Below are 16,011 nucleotides of genomic sequence, written 5' to 3'. Positions count from 1 at the left end.
AAGGAAGGAAAGGGAAAAACAAAGTTCAACAATGAAGCAAGTGATCTCTATGAGGTGAAGAGTATGGGGGGGATTTTTTTTTTTTTGCATGGCCAAATCATCACTGGTTGCTTGCACAAAGCACATCTTTGTGTCCCAATATTTCACTCTGTGGTGCGACACTGCCCCCTGCAGTTACACGTGCAACGTGATACTGTTATCGTCATATTTACTGAACCAGAACAGGTCCAGATGCTGTCAGCCCCCGAGTCCTACAAGCTTGTGCAGAGCAGCTCTGTGGGAGTCTTAACCTGACTCGGGAGAAGGCTCCACTGAAAAGAAAGTCACAAGCTGTCCTGCATCGAGTGTCTTTAGTCAGGCTTTTTCAGATACACTGTAATACAGGAGAGCCTTCTTGCCCACAGCCCTCATGGGATAAACGCATAAAGAGCGCCACCCTGAGGACAAAAAAGCGCATAAAGCTTTACAATACCTTATAAAAAAAAAAAACACCTTAATATTCTTAATTCAACGCTACCTTCAGGTTGAAAACAATTTAAAAAAATATCTTTGTCCACCTTTTCAATGTTTGAGGATGGGTAACGCAACGTTACACCCGTGATTGCAACCCACATAGCTAACGACATGAGTCACAAAAATGACTCACCATTGATAGACATATATTCAACCAATGAATGCGATGCAGAACTCAATTTTAACCAATGAGGAAAATGAGTAGGCGGAGCCGAAACTGTAATGGGCGGAGTCACCATGGAGAGTCAAGAGTTTTCCGTTAACCACACATTTCTGACCATTCATTTTTAGTCCATGCTGCGAGGGACGTCGTTGATATATAAGGTAACCTGAGTTCAAACGATTGGGCGCTATGGTTTAATAAGAATGGGACCGTGTTGTTTGTCTGTTACATTTTGCTGTTGTATTTTTTCCTCTGTAGCCGTGGCAACTTACCCGGGCTGTTAGCAAGATGAAGATGTTAGCCGTAACATAGCGTGGTAATTATGTAGCTTGTGCTTGGTTTCGATTATAACAAGAGAGTAATTGTTTTCTATACACACAAACGACTTGGAATTATAGCTAAAATGCTTATACCGGTTCCTTTTTAGTTTTGAGTTAATTTATGAGCGAACCGAGCCAGCTGTTTCGTCCCCAGCCGTTAGCTCTAGCTAGCCTCGGTTAGCTTTGTTATGGAGCGTGCCGTGCGGGAATAAACGGAACGTCTGCGTCACAGCCCGCCTTTCCAGGACCTATTTAATTAACAGACCGTTAAACTTGAGTGGGTCCATCTCCTCGTAAGAGACGTTGTCGTAGCTTTTGAAAGTGGCTTATTACCTTAGTGTCGTCTTTCCCTCATTGGAATGATCTTTGGTAAGCGAACGCGAAGAAACAAAACGCTAAGCGCTATGAATGGCCATTAACCAGGGTAGTTGACTGTTCTTCAGTTTTCACCGAGCTTCTGAATGTTTTCTCTCAAAAACTTTAAATCGGTAGTTCGTAAAAAATGAAGAAATTCAACAGTTTTATCTACCTTTTATTTCAGACACTGGTCCAGTAATATACAGTAAAGTTATGCAAGATATAGCAGATGATAAATTATCAGATGCAATCTGTGTAAACGTCACATGGAAATGCAGCGATCATAACCATCATTCAGTGTTTTTTTTAAGATATAAATTAGGAAAATACCAGTCAGTAAAATAGCATGCATTTTACATTCTCATAAAGCTTCTAATTTCACCCTGATTTGTTAGAATGTAAACTTTACTGTAATTACAACACCAGTGAGCTCCATAAAACAAAAACCAGGCATCTACATGAGCCAATTTGCCATCTGTGCACGAGTAAACTTTACGTTTCCAGATGGCAGATTCGCTTCCATGTATAACTTGGAGAAATGTTTACAAAGACTGGAATGATTTTTGGTGTGGCCTCGGTATTTTATATTCATGCTTTTCATTTTTAGCCAATCTGTTTATCTGGGAAGGAGGGGCAGTTTCTCATTTCCAACAAAGACCTTCACTTGACACTTTGTCTGCTAAATTAAAAGAAATCGAAAAATTTGATGGCTCTTAAAATTGTTGTATTGTGTAATTTCTGTGGACTTGTGATTTGCTTTTGGACAGGTGAGTATTGTGTTGTAGGGGTGCACCGATTGCAGTTTTCTGGCTGATCACTGATCTTTAAAAGTGCCGATTCCAATTTTTTATTTATTTTTTTCCTGAAAAGTCTGTAAATATAGTGACTAAGTTGGCAACAGTGGGTTCTGGCTCTCACAGAAGAGCAAAACAGGACAGTGGTTGATTTTCAGACCTTTGCAGAGGTAGAGAGGTTCAGTTTCACATGCAAGTACCAAACTGATTATGTTATGTAGGCTAGTAATTTGTCTAAAGAAACATTTAAACACACAAGGCACTTGTCTGGTTCTGTGAGTCTCATTCAATTCCAATTTTCTTGCAGGAGCTCACGAGCCGTAATGACCAGACGTGAAACATGATGCGAGAGATAGCAGCAGTGGTTTTCTTTCTTAAGAGACTCGTGAAGAAAGGGGAGAAGCTGGAATCTGACAAGATCGAGCTGTTTATCGAGAGGCTGGCTGTTGCGCTACAGGAGAAGTTCAAGGGTCACTGGTACCCCGAAAGCCCCAGCAAAGGCCAGGCATACAGGTACTGTTGATAATTAACAGCACTGAATGTTAAATCAGTCTGTACTGAGAATAAGCTTTTAGTTGTTAAACAAAACATGGTTTTGTTTGTTTTTGGGGGGGGATTTTTCAGGTGCATCCGAATAAACAGATTCAATAGGCAGGATCCGGATCTCCTTCGGGCTTGCCGGGAGAGCGGGATAAAATATAGTGACCTGGGACTTCCTCGTGAGCTCACGCTGTGGGTGGATCCTGGAGAGGTTTGTTGCAGGTGAGACTTGGTCAACCTTTCTTCTTCTATTTTTGTTTTTTTATTTGCTAGATGTTTTACAAGGTATTTAATATTACAAAAGTGATAAAACTTTCCTCTAATACACATAACAAAAAATAATTTTCATACCTTCTTGATGCAACTAATAATTATTTTTAATAATCGATTAATCTGTCTATTATTCAGTTAACAGGACAAAAAAAGGCACATTCTTTGGTAACACTTTATTTGAAGGGGTGTGCATAAGACTGACATAACATCTGTCATGAACATGAAGGAGTTTTTATGAATGTTTGACTGTTGTCATGAAGTGTCATTCGGTAAATAATGACACTTTTAATGCAAAGTTGCATTGAAAGTCCATTAACAATGCCAACTTTGCATTAAATTATCATAATTTACAAAATCATGCAAAGTTGCCACTTTTAATGCACCTTTTAGAGCAACTTTGCATTAAAAATGTCATTATTTACCGAATGACACTTATAGACATTTATAAAGACTCCTTTATGTTCATGACAGGTGTTATGTCATGTTTATAACAGTGTCATGTAGAGCTATATCAATAAATCGATTGGGCGATATATATTGATATTTTCCGCCCTGGGAAAGTATCGATTTTTCACCCGCGAGTATCCATCTGTGAAACCATAGGGGTCCATAGCCGTATAGCCCTTTTTAATGTCTAGTTTGTTACGGCGTAGCAGCAAGACTCCACTTCCCTCAGTCTAACTTTCAACTTGAGCTCAAAGTGCACATTATAAACTACACACCAGTTTTTAAATTGTGTTAATAGGCCAAGTATAACCGGAGTTATGCTAAAATTAGTAAACCATATTTTTCCAAATATCAAAAGCGCCGCCATTCCCCGGCTTTTCCGATTATGTGAGAGGGAATGAGCTTCCAAATGTACGAAACAAAACATTAGATTCCTGTGTTTTTGGAAATGTAAAATCTTCAATAAATAATGATGGGCTGCATTTTGTTACTGAGAAACGAAGTAAAGTTGCGCAAGTAACCGTGAAAGAGAAGCGGGAAGGAGTAGCGGCGCGAAAGGAGCAGCTGCAAAAGCAGTGAGATTGCGAAATTAATGCAAATTTCGACTGGTAGCATTCACTTCGTAATTAGTTTTTAGCTTAGCGTTTTCTGTTCTGTATATAAAGGATTACCTGAAGAATGAACATGGGTTGATAACATCCAAAGTGGCGCTGTGTTTTGAGCAGGAAGACGAAGAGGAATGCAGCCAGAACCCACGGCGCAGTGAGGATTTCCATGATGATAATGGCTGATCGATCATTCTTATTAGCAACAGACAAAGAGTATCAGAGACTGAGAGTACTATGAGATCCTGGCAGTCAGAGATCCAAGCAGGGGAATAGCGGCGCTGCGTAGCTGCAAGGAGTCATCACTACGGGATGAGGCGGAGCCACTACTTTATCAGTTAGAAGAAAGCAGCTTACAGCCACGGCTAACTCCGGGAGCCAAGGTAGAAAAGCCTTTTTCCCCATAGTCCAAAAGACTGCATTTGTGGCTGCATTTTTACTCCAAAATGCAGCCACAGTGTCCAAAAGAAAAATCATAAGTGCAATCATTTGCATATTGAGAGTCTACAGAGGCTGATAATCTCCCCACTCTGCTCCTGGATTACCGTTTAAACTTTTGAGTTTTAGGTCAAATCCACATGAATTAAATGACAAACTAATTCTCTCACTGCATCTTTGATTCATTTTGTCCAACTGCAGACTGTTAGACTGTCCAATCAGAGTCAGGTATTGTGTAGTTGGTGCTTTTAATCAGTTTTCAGTTAGTTAAATTCAAGTCTATGGAACACAAAATGTCACTAAAATCACTCTGTCCTTCTAAAATCTTTCAGAAAATCGTAAAGATGCGCTGAATCGTAGCGAATTCTATCGTTCAACAAATACTGTGATACATATTGTATCGTGACCAGAATATCGTATATCGTATCGTGAAATTATTGTATCGCTACACCCATAGTGTCATGTCAATCTTATTGACCCTTCAAATAGTGTTACCCATTCGTTTTCTGTAACTACTTCAGCCTTTTTTTTTCTTCTTTTTTTTTTTTACATTGTTTTACATTTCTTTTACATCTTAAAAGATGCAAATAGATAAATAAAGTCATTACTTTTTTAAATAAGAAAGTAAATATTTTATTGCCTAAACTGTAATAAAATGTTACCTACTCAGTAAATCTGAACTGATTGAATTAAAACTATTTACCACCTGAGGAGTTTATTAAAAACATTTTTACAGACAGCATTGTTTTTATCTTAAATGCAATATGTGCATTTTTTTTGTACAGCTTTGGCTTTAATTGCTGTTCTGAATATGTTGCCTTGCATATTCTGTATGCTCCAGTTAACAATTAGCTGATTACTAAATTTGTTTACAATTATTTCAGTAATCAATCATCTCAACCCTAGATAAGATTTTTTTTTTTTCTTCAAAGATTCATTCAAAACAAAACAAAAAATATGTCCAGCATAGAGGCCTTTCTTCTTCTCCAACAGAATGGTCTGTAGTTGATGTTTTCCTTATTTTCTCCAATTGCCAGGTATGGAGAGCAAAATCCTTGCTTCTCAGTCGCCACTTTCAGGAGTGATGATGAGGATGATAAAGATGTTGCAAAGAAGGTGACCAGCGCTCTGGAGAGAGTGACATCGGACTACCATTCAGGTTCTTCTTCTGACGAGGAAAGCACCAGCAGTTCCCCCCTCACTGTCCCCAACAGCCGCTGGACCCACCAGGTACTGTGCTCTATCCTGTCCTGTGTAGGATCTTGTAATCCTGGCCTGGCTCTTTTCATTTTCTCAGCAGCTCCATTTCTGTTACAAATGTATGCGAAACGTTGTAGATATTCTACTAATGCCAGAAAAATACATTTTTGTAATCGCAACGTTTCCATTAAATAAGGAACATAATAAAAAACAAAACATGAAAAAGTTTGTTCACGCGATAAGTCATTAAAAATCATGCCACGCCATTGTCTTCCTGCCGTCATCTTCATCTTTTCTGCCAGTAGTAACATGTTTTAAAGAGACAAATGTCCAATTTCAAGGCATTGAATTATGAAGTAACATTTTCTTTAAGTCATATTTAATATATATATATATATATATATATATATATATATATATATATAGCATTTTTATAACAACTGAAGGTAGCATAGTTACCTGATTGTGATAGAAAATGGCACTATGTCCCAAGAAACATAATTCTGCTCCTCTAAATTCTTTAAGGGCACTTTTTCTTTTGTGTATTTTGAGTTCCCATTAGTTGTACAGTGAGAACTCTTGTGTAGCTTGAACCAGGAATGTAATAAAACATCACCGTCTATGTCTGACAGCTATGATGCTCCGTTGTTTTTGTTCAGCGAACCAAAATTAAAGTATGACCTTTCCTCTCTTTTTAGACCATGAACCCTGGAGCCCCTTCCTGGCACCCCAAAAAGATGGTGCCTGGGAAGGGTCACATCCTTCCACGGCCTCACTACGGCTACAGGCCTCGCGGCAGAGCCTCCCACACGTTGAGGAGCAACGTTTGGATCCCTCCCGTCTACAGAGCGTGCCCCGACTACTGGGACACGCAACAGAACGTGGCACATAGTTACAGTTAGGGACCACGGTGCTTGTTGTTCACACTGGACATTAAACCTAGAAAAAACTTTGACTGAGATTTTTTTTTTTTTTTTTAAAGAAACATGAATTTTTATAACACAAATATTGTTTTTCAGTCTTTTTTGCACTTTAGATCTTTTTGTTATAGTTGGAATAAATTGTATGAAATTAGGCAATAAAATTGGAATTCTACATGTGTAATTTTGTGAAGTACTGTATTTTTACTACAGGAGACGTTCATGTATGCAGCTTAATGTCCTTTGTGATGAAATGTTTTATTTATTAAGCAAAGATTTTCAGATGTATAGGCTTAATGTTATAAACTTTTATTAAACATTTCCAAGCATCACACCTTGTTTATTCCTCTGCTGTTTTGTTCAAATAACGTACAGGTACATTAAAATATATATATATATATATATATATATATATATATATAAGAATGACTTCAGAAAGTTTAGTTTTTGTCAGAAAGTGAAGCTCAATTATAATGATTCATGATAGGAGTGAAATATTTCAAGACTTATTTATTGCACTTTTGATGATAATGGCTTACAGCTAATGCCAAAATTAGTGTTTTAGAAAACAACCTATAATTTAAAAAATAAAAAACGACACTTTAAATAGAAATTTCAGGCTTCTATAAAGTACCGCATGTTCAGTTCTATGTACTCGGTACTTGACTGGGGTTCCTTTTTGCATGAATAGCGTCGTCACGGCGACATGGAGGAGATCAGTCAGTTTGCTGGGCAATCAAACAGTAACAATGAACCAGCTTTTGGTATCTTAGGCAGTTCGTTCCGGTACCAAGTCCTGCATGAAGATCAAAACCTCTCAGTAGAAATGAGTCAATGGTTGCTCTGACTGAGGATTTTTAAAAAAAATCCAGTAGACAAAACACCAGAAAACACCCCAAACAATCACGGACTGTGGACACTTCAAACAAGGTGTATTCTGTGCCTCTGATTTCCCCCCAGATGTTAATTTACCAATTAAATGCAACGTTTACTTTTATATAAATAGGCTTTGCACCAACAAGCAACAGTTTCAGTACATGTTCTTTTCTGAAGATATGTTTGTGCTAAAGGAAGATAAATATTGTATTTATCTTGGTGTGAATTTAAAACCCTCAATATTGCCAACATATGCCGTAACATCTGGCTGCAACACTCAGAACAGGATTTAAAGTAGACAACCTGGCATCTTTTTGTTTTGCTATCTATAAAGCTGTTTTTGCTATCAAATAAATTAGAACATATGTTCTGAGGAGGTATTAAAGAATTTTCATTAAGATCACATTTCTGTGTCAATAGGGTTTTGTTTTTCTTCATTGTTTTGATGTAACCTTCTAATCTTCAATATATTTTAATTAGCTGCAAGCAGAAAATTGTAATTGACGTAGATAAAGGCTTGATAACATCAGCTCGTGTGTCCTGTTTCACTTAGCGAGTCAAGTCACTGAAAAGTATCTGAATAAGATTTCGAAGCAAAGGTGGCAAAATGGAGTCCAACCTCACTAACCACCCAAACTTCCAGTCAATTTGGCCTAGAAGCATAAGTTGTGATTGAGACATCAATTTCAACTGTACCAAACACTCAAGGCACAGCAATATTTTCTTGCAGTGGATTCAATGTTGATACTGCAAGGAGTTCCCTATTTCTACTGGCTGGAACAGAAATAGGGACCTCCTATTGTTTTGTCCTTACTTCCTCTTCTGACCATGAAAGTCATATTGCCCGTATTAAAAACTATCTCTTCCCTATTTCTATTTTCAAGCACCTGCCTCCCACAATGTTTGCGCACACCACTGGATATCAATCAGAAATGCATATTCTGATTGTATTCCATTGTTACTAGGACAGCTAATCTGCAGTCCCTGGGCAGAGAACATGTTCCAGAGAAAAACAACAGCCACGTGATACAGTAACATAAGATCTGTTGTATAAAGAGCCTAGAGCAAAATGGATTTGCTATGTGCAAGATGAAAATTCAACAAGTGTTAGCTTGCCAGATTGAGAAAAGACAGAAAAAGAAGAACCTAATCAATTGGATAACTCTTAGGGCCTGGACAGGATGAACACTTCATTACAAACAGCAACAGTCTCTGTGCCTGCTCGCACATGCGTACAATAACAACTGTATCTCACATGCAGATTTGGACTGTGATCCTCTGAAACTTTCAATTTCAGAGGTCTAAGAGAATTCTTTGGCCTTCATTGTTTTGTTTTATTCAATGTCAGCCGTGAAACCCTGTACCATTCCACATGTGCATTCTACTAAATTTACATCGGGTGGACTGAAATCATTTAATTTCAGGGATGATCAGTGGAAATCAGATGCACCTGAGCTCAAGTTTGAGTTAAGAAAGGCTGCAAAAGGTATATTTAAATGTTTATTTTTTTTAATTTATCAAAAATATCTGAAAACAAGCTTTTACTTTGTCATTAAGGGGCTGTTTGATATCACATTTCAATCCATACTAATAAGCCTGTAATGTGACAAAATGAGGAAGAAGGAAGCAAAGGCTGGTACCAGAATATTTTCTGGAAGCACTGCTAGCCCTGCTGAAAGTTCATCTGCCCAATTCTCCAATTCTGCTTTATAAGGAACTTTGTAAAGATGGGTACTGAATGTGTCACCTCTTTTACCATATATCCATATATTCAGCCATCAAGAACATTGTGCATTATTTTCATCCTGAATCTTATCACCACTGCGTGTATTAAGAGCGTTAAATCCATCAAATTTATAGGATGATTAATTACTAAAAACAAAACTCTCTTGACACGACGTATTTCTCGATGACCTTGTCCGTTTTCTTTTTCGCCAGCAGGGGGCGTCCCTGAACCGTCTATGCGCGCGTCCTGTGGGTGTCACGTGACGGCCTGCGGCGCGCTTCGCTGTGCACCTGCACGGGGAGCAGCGGAGGAGGCGGAGTGGAGTTTGGATGCTTCGGTGGAAACAGAGCGAGGCTGACGTTTTCCTGTCGGTATCGGTGCAACTTCTTTCGGCAAGTTTCTCCAAAGAACTGTTGGGATATTTCACACAAGGATGGAGCTTTCGAACCCCCGGCTTTGCTTTCTGCTGTTGAGCCTCCTCCCAGGTAAGTTTCCAGACAACCACACGAAAGCTGAGTACTTTGATGATTTTTTCCCCCCAGTAAAAACGACAACGGAGCAAAAAAAACAAAAAACAAACAAAAAAAAACAGGGCAGTCCAACAGGATGGTCAGTCGTTAGCCTCTGACTGTTAACTGCTTTCGTCGAGCTTTGACTAAGTGCTTAATTTTTGGAGGGTTTTGTATCAGTCGAAGTTGATAGTTGACGTTAACTAAAGCACATATAAATGTAAACTAATTAAATGACTCCGTAGGGAGAAACTGGGAGTCAAAGGTCGATTAGTTAGCTAGTAAGCTCAAACAAGCGTGCTATCAAAGTGAGGTTTAATTGAAATAACTGTTGTAAAGTTTGATTTTTAATAGGTCTGCTATTTATTTTGTCACTAATTCCTAGCCGTCCTACAGGAAATAACGGAACGAAATTGAAATTCGGCAATTATTTACATTTCTCCGTTTTATCCTAATCAGCCACCATGTTAAAGTTACAGGGTATTGGATTATTAATTTGATCAGTTTCTTTTGGTGGCTGCCTTCTACCGACTAGTTAAAAATGTATTGATTTATGATAGCAGCTAAAATGCCAGGGCTGTTTTTAATTCAATGTCACAAACGTCTGCATGTGTGCGATGTCTTTTGGTTTATCGTTCGCTGGTGAACACAAAAGCTTGATCCGCTTTTAAACCTGTGGCTGGAGGACTTCAAAGTGCTGCTTTTTTAGTCTGCCATCTGCCAGCAGTTTTAACCCACCCCTCCACCCCACCTCTCCGTCTCTACCCCCTTATCCAGTCTGAAATCCCGGCTTTCATATCAACTTAAATACACGTTTGCTCATGTTGGCAGATTTATTTTCTCTGCTGGTTTAAATGATTCAGAGGAAGAAAGTCAGCTATTTAAAGTTTAATGATCAGCACCGTAAAGGGATTTTTGTTGGCTCTTGGCGTTTCTGGAAGTGCATTGTGTTGTGTAAAACACCTGATTGGATGATATATATGTATATATGTGTGTGTGTATATATATATATATATATATATATATATATATATATATATATATTTCTTCTTGTCCCCTGGGGATTTATCTGTGCAATTTTGCCAGTTTCTAATCAAGATCATATGTTTCAATCAATCAAATCAGATCCTTTTCACGTTTTATTTTGAAGACACGTGGTGTTTTACTTTGAGTTTCTAGTCATCATTCATGTGTAAATCAAACAAGCTTTAGGTAAAGTTTGTCACCAAAAGAGCAATGTTTTATTGTCACATTTTGTCATTCTTTTGTTTTTGTGTTTTGAAACATTGTCCATGTGCCTTTGGTGAGATCACAGCATAAAACAACTAATAAGCGTTCTTTGCAGCTCATCTCGTAATGTTTTTCTTCGACTTCCTGCAAAGGTAGTGACTTCATGCAGCAAAACGTTTGAGGTGTATCTTAGTATGCTAATAGCCTCTGGAGTTGATTTGATTTTACCCAATTGCTAACGTTTGGCTGTCACATATGTAATGCGCCGGCTCTACTGGGAAGGAAGCTATGCTAGGAAGCTTCCCGAAAATTGCGTGTGCCGTAAACATCCATCCCCCACTGCGAAAAGAGAAGTGCAGAGCCAGACTACATCTTAGCCAATGTCTTTAAACATTAATCTTGTTCTGACTTTCAATGCTCAATGTTTGGAAGTGTAGCCAAGACTGACTGAATATCTTCATTCACTTTGTCCACTTCCAAACTCCAGCCCTATAAGGTAGACTACAGCTCTTAAACAGTGCGCAAAATTGACGTCATCTTTCACAACTCCTTCTGTTTGCTGATTGGATAGGATGAAATGTCTCCTGAGGAATCAAATAATCAAATTCAGTGGGAGAAATCTCAAACAAAGCACTGAAGGGAGATGGGAATCTGCTGGAATTGCATACACTATGCAAGATTTCCCCCAGAAAACTTGCTCAGCCCGGTGGTTCGGGTGCTCAGCAGCAATTCATCCAGCTAGCCGCCGTGTTTTTGAGCTAAGTTTTTTTTTTTAAAGTTGACAGGAAATTTGAAAATATCACTTAATAATTATGTGGTATTGGAAGATTAATACCTGAACACCAACTATAAAATCTTAAACATAAAAAAAATAAAAAAAATACATAAGCAATGCTAAGCCTGTTGGGGGCCCAAGTAAAGCCTGGTGGCCAGCCAGGCTTATAATACACTGAGGGAAAGCCTGCTATGCATATTTGGGGAACATTTAGCACCAATCAAAACCCATGGAAGAGGTGTTAAGAAGTCAGACTAGATTAGATTATAAATGCTTGAGAATTAGCTGAAATTTATCAAAAGTGGCTAATCTGTAGTAGTCTTTACTAACGCCACCTGGTCAATGACTCGTGTGATGTCATTGACGCAAATGCCCATGAATATTTTTCTTCGGCGTGCTTTCAAGAGACTTCGCATTGTGTAAAATGTGATAGTCGAAATCTACAGACCATTATGCAGGTAGGTTGTTTTTATTGATGGTGTGCATTTGTTAGTGTAAAAAAAAACCCCCAAACTTGACTGGTATCTTTTAATGTTTAGCACAGTTAACCCATTCTTTGTTTTTAAAACGAGCAAATACACAGCTTGATCTCATTAGTACGGGCGTGGCATTTAGTGTGCTGGAATTTGAACTGGAACCACACAATCACTCCTCCCTCTGTGAAGAATAGAGTGAAACATTAGCCACCCAGTTGTCTTTTGGCTTTAGTTAGTGATATGTCATGGTGCATGTTGAACTACGGGAGACTTCTGCTGGGTTAGCCACCGAGCTACAGACAGGGGAGTTGCATTCCAGCGGTCTGACTCAGTTGCAGAGTCAAATGAAATGCAGAAGTTCTTTGTTACGGATCTTTGAGCGCATCTCTGCATGTACCGATTCCGGTTATTGTGTGTAATATAAGGCCAGCAGAGTGTTGCTTTGAGTCTGTCTTTGTCCCATGATTCATATTGTTGTGTCCACGCTAGTTTGGCCTCATTACCATCTTAATAGCACCATGGTCTCGTTATGTGAGCTCCGTTCCACTTCGGCAGACAAGAACAAATAGCTGCAGGACTCATGGCATTCTTCTGACTTGGCTTTGAAATGAATGGTAATGTGGAGAGCTCTCTTTAATGGCTAAACAACAAGTGGAATATGTCTGCTCCATTTTTTTCCCTGTCGATTTGTTTATGCGACGCAAGATGTTGACAGAAGAGATGAGGCAAAATGGCGGGCAAAAAATTGAATTTACTGAAACAACCAGACATGGTTTCTTTCCTCTAATTAGCTGCATGTAAACAATAGAGATGTAATAGCACCAGCAAATAGTTTTTCTTCCAGCTTAACGAAACCGAGAGAAACAGAAAAATTAGTCATACTTGGGTTCTTAAGTGAGTTCCTACAGCGAAGCGTCAGTAGATGGGACGTTTAGTGGAAAACATATGAAAAATAGCCTCTTCCACACAAACAGTTTTATTGTTTCTAATCTTCTGGAACCAAATTCAAATCTTTTCATACATACATATGTTTTAGTGAATATTGGGTTTGTTTTTATTAAATCCAAATGCATGATGGTAACGTAATTGGCCATCTTGTGCTAACACAACCCATTTTACATGAAGGCGCACAGCAGTTTGTCCTACTAACAAAGACGAAACCTACTGGTTCCGTTGAGTAAAATCTCAGTTGTTGAGGTCGGCTGGGAGCAGATAACTGTAAAAGCTTGGTTTGGGCTATACCAACCCGTGTCGCTATCTCCCTCAGTGGTTCGCTCTCTGTTCCAAGGCAAGCCTTTTGTGTTGCTGCACACCAAAATATTCTGCATATAGAAAGAAGAAAAGACAGTTCATAGATACATGTTTGCAGAGCTGGTATGTTGATAGCGGTTGCGTTTTTTTTTTTGCTTGGGCAATCTGCAAAGCAAATTGCAAGCTTTGTAGTCCACACTTGCTTCACTGATGAAGATCTGCCCTGTCAGCAGTTTTCTGCATGGAAAGTCCTGCCTCCTAACATCCTCCTTTTAGATTCACTTCCCATGAAACACTGCTAGTTGGAACAGACCAGAGTGGGAGTTCATGTGAACTCTGTAACATTTTGGGGAAGATTGAATCCCTTTAAAGCGGACCGACCGCAGGTGAAGTTGTAACAATGTTATGTGATAAGCCTAAAACCAAAGCCCCTGACCAGCTAACCGGTTGCCTGGTTACTACTTCAAAAGAACAAGACACGCACATCCAGGGAGTGTACTTGAGTGTGCTCCGATTGCCTAAGAAATCTACCCTCCCCCTTGTTCGGTTGTTTGTTGTGCAGTAGATGAAGCTCTTATATTATTTTAAACAATCGGACGCCTTTACTTCATAACTCTGCTTTTGTCCCTTTTGCAAACTGCTGCCATGTTTCCATGACGGAATAACTCCTAAAGACATCGGGCGGAGATGCATAGCAGTGAATTTGAGCCCTTGTCGTTTGGCCTCATGCAGATGATGGTAACAACCGGAGGTCAGGTTCACCTTCCATCATCCGCTGCTCGTCTCCTGTCGGCTGAAACATGTTGCTGCTGCAAACCGCCGAACGCCCTCTCCACCCAGAAGCCCCTTGTCCTTGAGAGCCAAGCGGGGACGCTCAGAATCGGATTACACTCCAGGGACAGCGGCCCGTCCTCTACGATCTGATGAGGGGGGACAAGCGCACATGAATATTCACAGCCTCAGACGTTAATATTTTAGCATGCCAGGCTTGTCCTGTTCACCTGTGTGGAAGCGCTAAGAGCAGATCGCACCCTCACTTTGCTGCATTACCCTCAGCTCTCTCTCTCTCTGTCTCTCTCCCCTCCACCCTCCATTTCATATCTGGATTACTGAATGGACAAATTACTGCCTTCTGGAGCTTTAGGGAAGGTGATTAATAGCGCCGCTTGTTTTGAAGTGCAGCCACTTTGTATTCAGAGCTCATTCCTTCCTTACAGGTAGACGGGAAAACGGCTTTCCGGGGCTGCTGAAGCTTTTTGTGGGATGCCTTGGTTCCGCTTTAACCTCACCGTCTTAAAGTTGGTGTCAGAATGACTGATCGGTCAAGACTTTATACGTTTAGCTGCATCCAAGTGCTGCCAGGTATTTGAGCCTCCATGCGTCATGAGTTAGTTATCCACCATGGTTTTTTTATGGCTCTCCCAGCCAGCTGGTTTATTTTATTCAGCTGCTTTCCTGAGGCTTGGTGGTATTTACTTTCCAATAATTCAGAGAAAAACAGATGATTCCCTTTAGAAATTGATAAGTGGGGCTCTACACTATCCAGACTTTGCTCATCTATTTTTCTGCTGAGGTGTATAATCACACTTTGTGACTCATTCTACTTGGTTCATTAATACAGCGGCACTTTTTGACTGTGGCCTACCGCCTCGGGGTGTTTTCACGTCCGGGACACTTGGTTTGATTTGGGATCAAAGTTGCAATGTTTTTACATTTCCAGGTGGTGCGTTTCTTTTCACCTTTAGAAGAACCTGTTCCTCCTCCTCACCTGTGGTGGCACTTCACCAAGAACCACTGAAGGAAACGACACCAAAATCTCTGAAGACACTGAGCGTATCTAAAATGTAAACAAAACTTGAGTGAAGTGAGAATTTATAATTTAGCGGTCGTAGGATTTCTCTTTAGTCTTCCTACTAATGATAGAATTGTACGTTTTTGTTTTGATTGTATACCCAGAATGCTCTGCGCTATAGCACGCTTCTCGATTTTAGAGCCGTCTTCTTCAGCTTGACGTTCACATTGGAACAGCACCAGAGTTCACTTTGGTCTAATCAAGACCTATGTTTGTAGGCAAACTAGAGTTTGATTGTGCCTTCTCACCTCCCCAGTTTAACTTCACACTCCAGGCAAAAACCTAGAGTCCAGTTAAATCTAGCAAAAGAAAGCTTTGTTTCTGTTTCTTTATATGTTGGTCTAGCTTCGTATTTAACGCCACTAAAACGTCTAGTTATTCCAGGAGACTAAAGTGTTTTTTTATCTCACATGAAAAGAGACACTATATACTTGGAGTTTCTTGGGTAGTATAGCAAAAATAATATTGTAGGGCATAAGCCTGTTAACAATAATTCAATTAATTGCATGATAAATTCAAACGGGTTCTATAATTTCCATTTTCATGATTACTTTTCTTTTGTCTGTTTCTACTAATAACTGGGTGACAAAATGCTTCAGTCAGGTGCGTCGATCTCAACTGGCCCGTTTTTTGAAGGTCAATTTTTTTGTCCAGAGACTTCAGTATCCATTTTGTTTGTTGCTTTGATGACATATTTTGGATGTTTAAAATCTCTTTTAGTTCCAGAGTTAAATGTTTGTTATTAA

At 39.4% G+C, this 16,011-nt stretch overlaps 2 protein-coding genes across 2 annotated transcripts in view; both read left to right on the top strand.

The window, feature by feature from the left end:
* Nucleotides 1-714: 714 nt before the first annotated feature.
* Nucleotides 715-6,902, top strand: btg3 (BTG anti-proliferation factor 3). The gene is made up of 5 exons (XM_014967686.2): nt 715-837; nt 2,455-2,660; nt 2,772-2,909; nt 5,488-5,680; nt 6,349-6,902. Exons 2-5 carry the CDS (start codon nt 2,488-2,490, stop codon nt 6,550-6,552), a joined length of 708 nt encoding a protein of 235 aa, XP_014823172.1. The 5' UTR covers nt 715-837; nt 2,455-2,487; the 3' UTR covers nt 6,553-6,902.
* A 2,513-nt stretch (nt 6,903-9,415) lies between these two features.
* cxadr (CXADR Ig-like cell adhesion molecule) overlaps nt 9,416-16,011 on the top strand; it is a 44,433-nt gene continuing 37,837 nt past the window's right edge. The window contains exon 1 of the mRNA XM_088012299.1: nt 9,416-9,657. Coding sequence (XP_087868425.1) covers nt 9,606-9,657 — 52 coding nt within the window. The 5' untranslated portion in view covers nt 9,416-9,605. The remainder of the gene's footprint in view (nt 9,658-16,011) is intronic.

This window comes from Poecilia mexicana, unplaced genomic scaffold (assembly GCF_051168715.1).
Source record: "Poecilia mexicana isolate PSO_F unplaced genomic scaffold, ASM5116871v1 scaffold_14, whole genome shotgun sequence".
Classification (NCBI taxonomy): Eukaryota; Metazoa; Chordata; class Actinopteri; order Cyprinodontiformes; family Poeciliidae; genus Poecilia; species Poecilia mexicana.
Note: the sequence above shows the minus strand (reverse complement) of the source record. Positions and strands in the feature narration are given on the sequence as shown.

What these genes read in the sequence shown, in the direction of transcription:
- btg3 (XM_014967686.2), top strand. Translation starts at nt 2,488, where the DNA reads ATGATGCGAGAGATAGCAGCAGTGGTTTTCTTTCTTAAGAGACTCGTG. An exon ending in CCTGGAGAGGTTTGTTGCAG is followed by an intron (nt 2,910 to 5,487) that starts GTGAGACTTGGT and finishes TCCAATTGCCAG; the next exon opens with GTATGGAGAGCAAAATCCTT. An exon ending in ACAGCCGCTGGACCCACCAG is followed by an intron (nt 5,681 to 6,348) that starts GTACTGTGCTCT and finishes CTCTCTTTTTAG; the next exon opens with ACCATGAACCCTGGAGCCCC.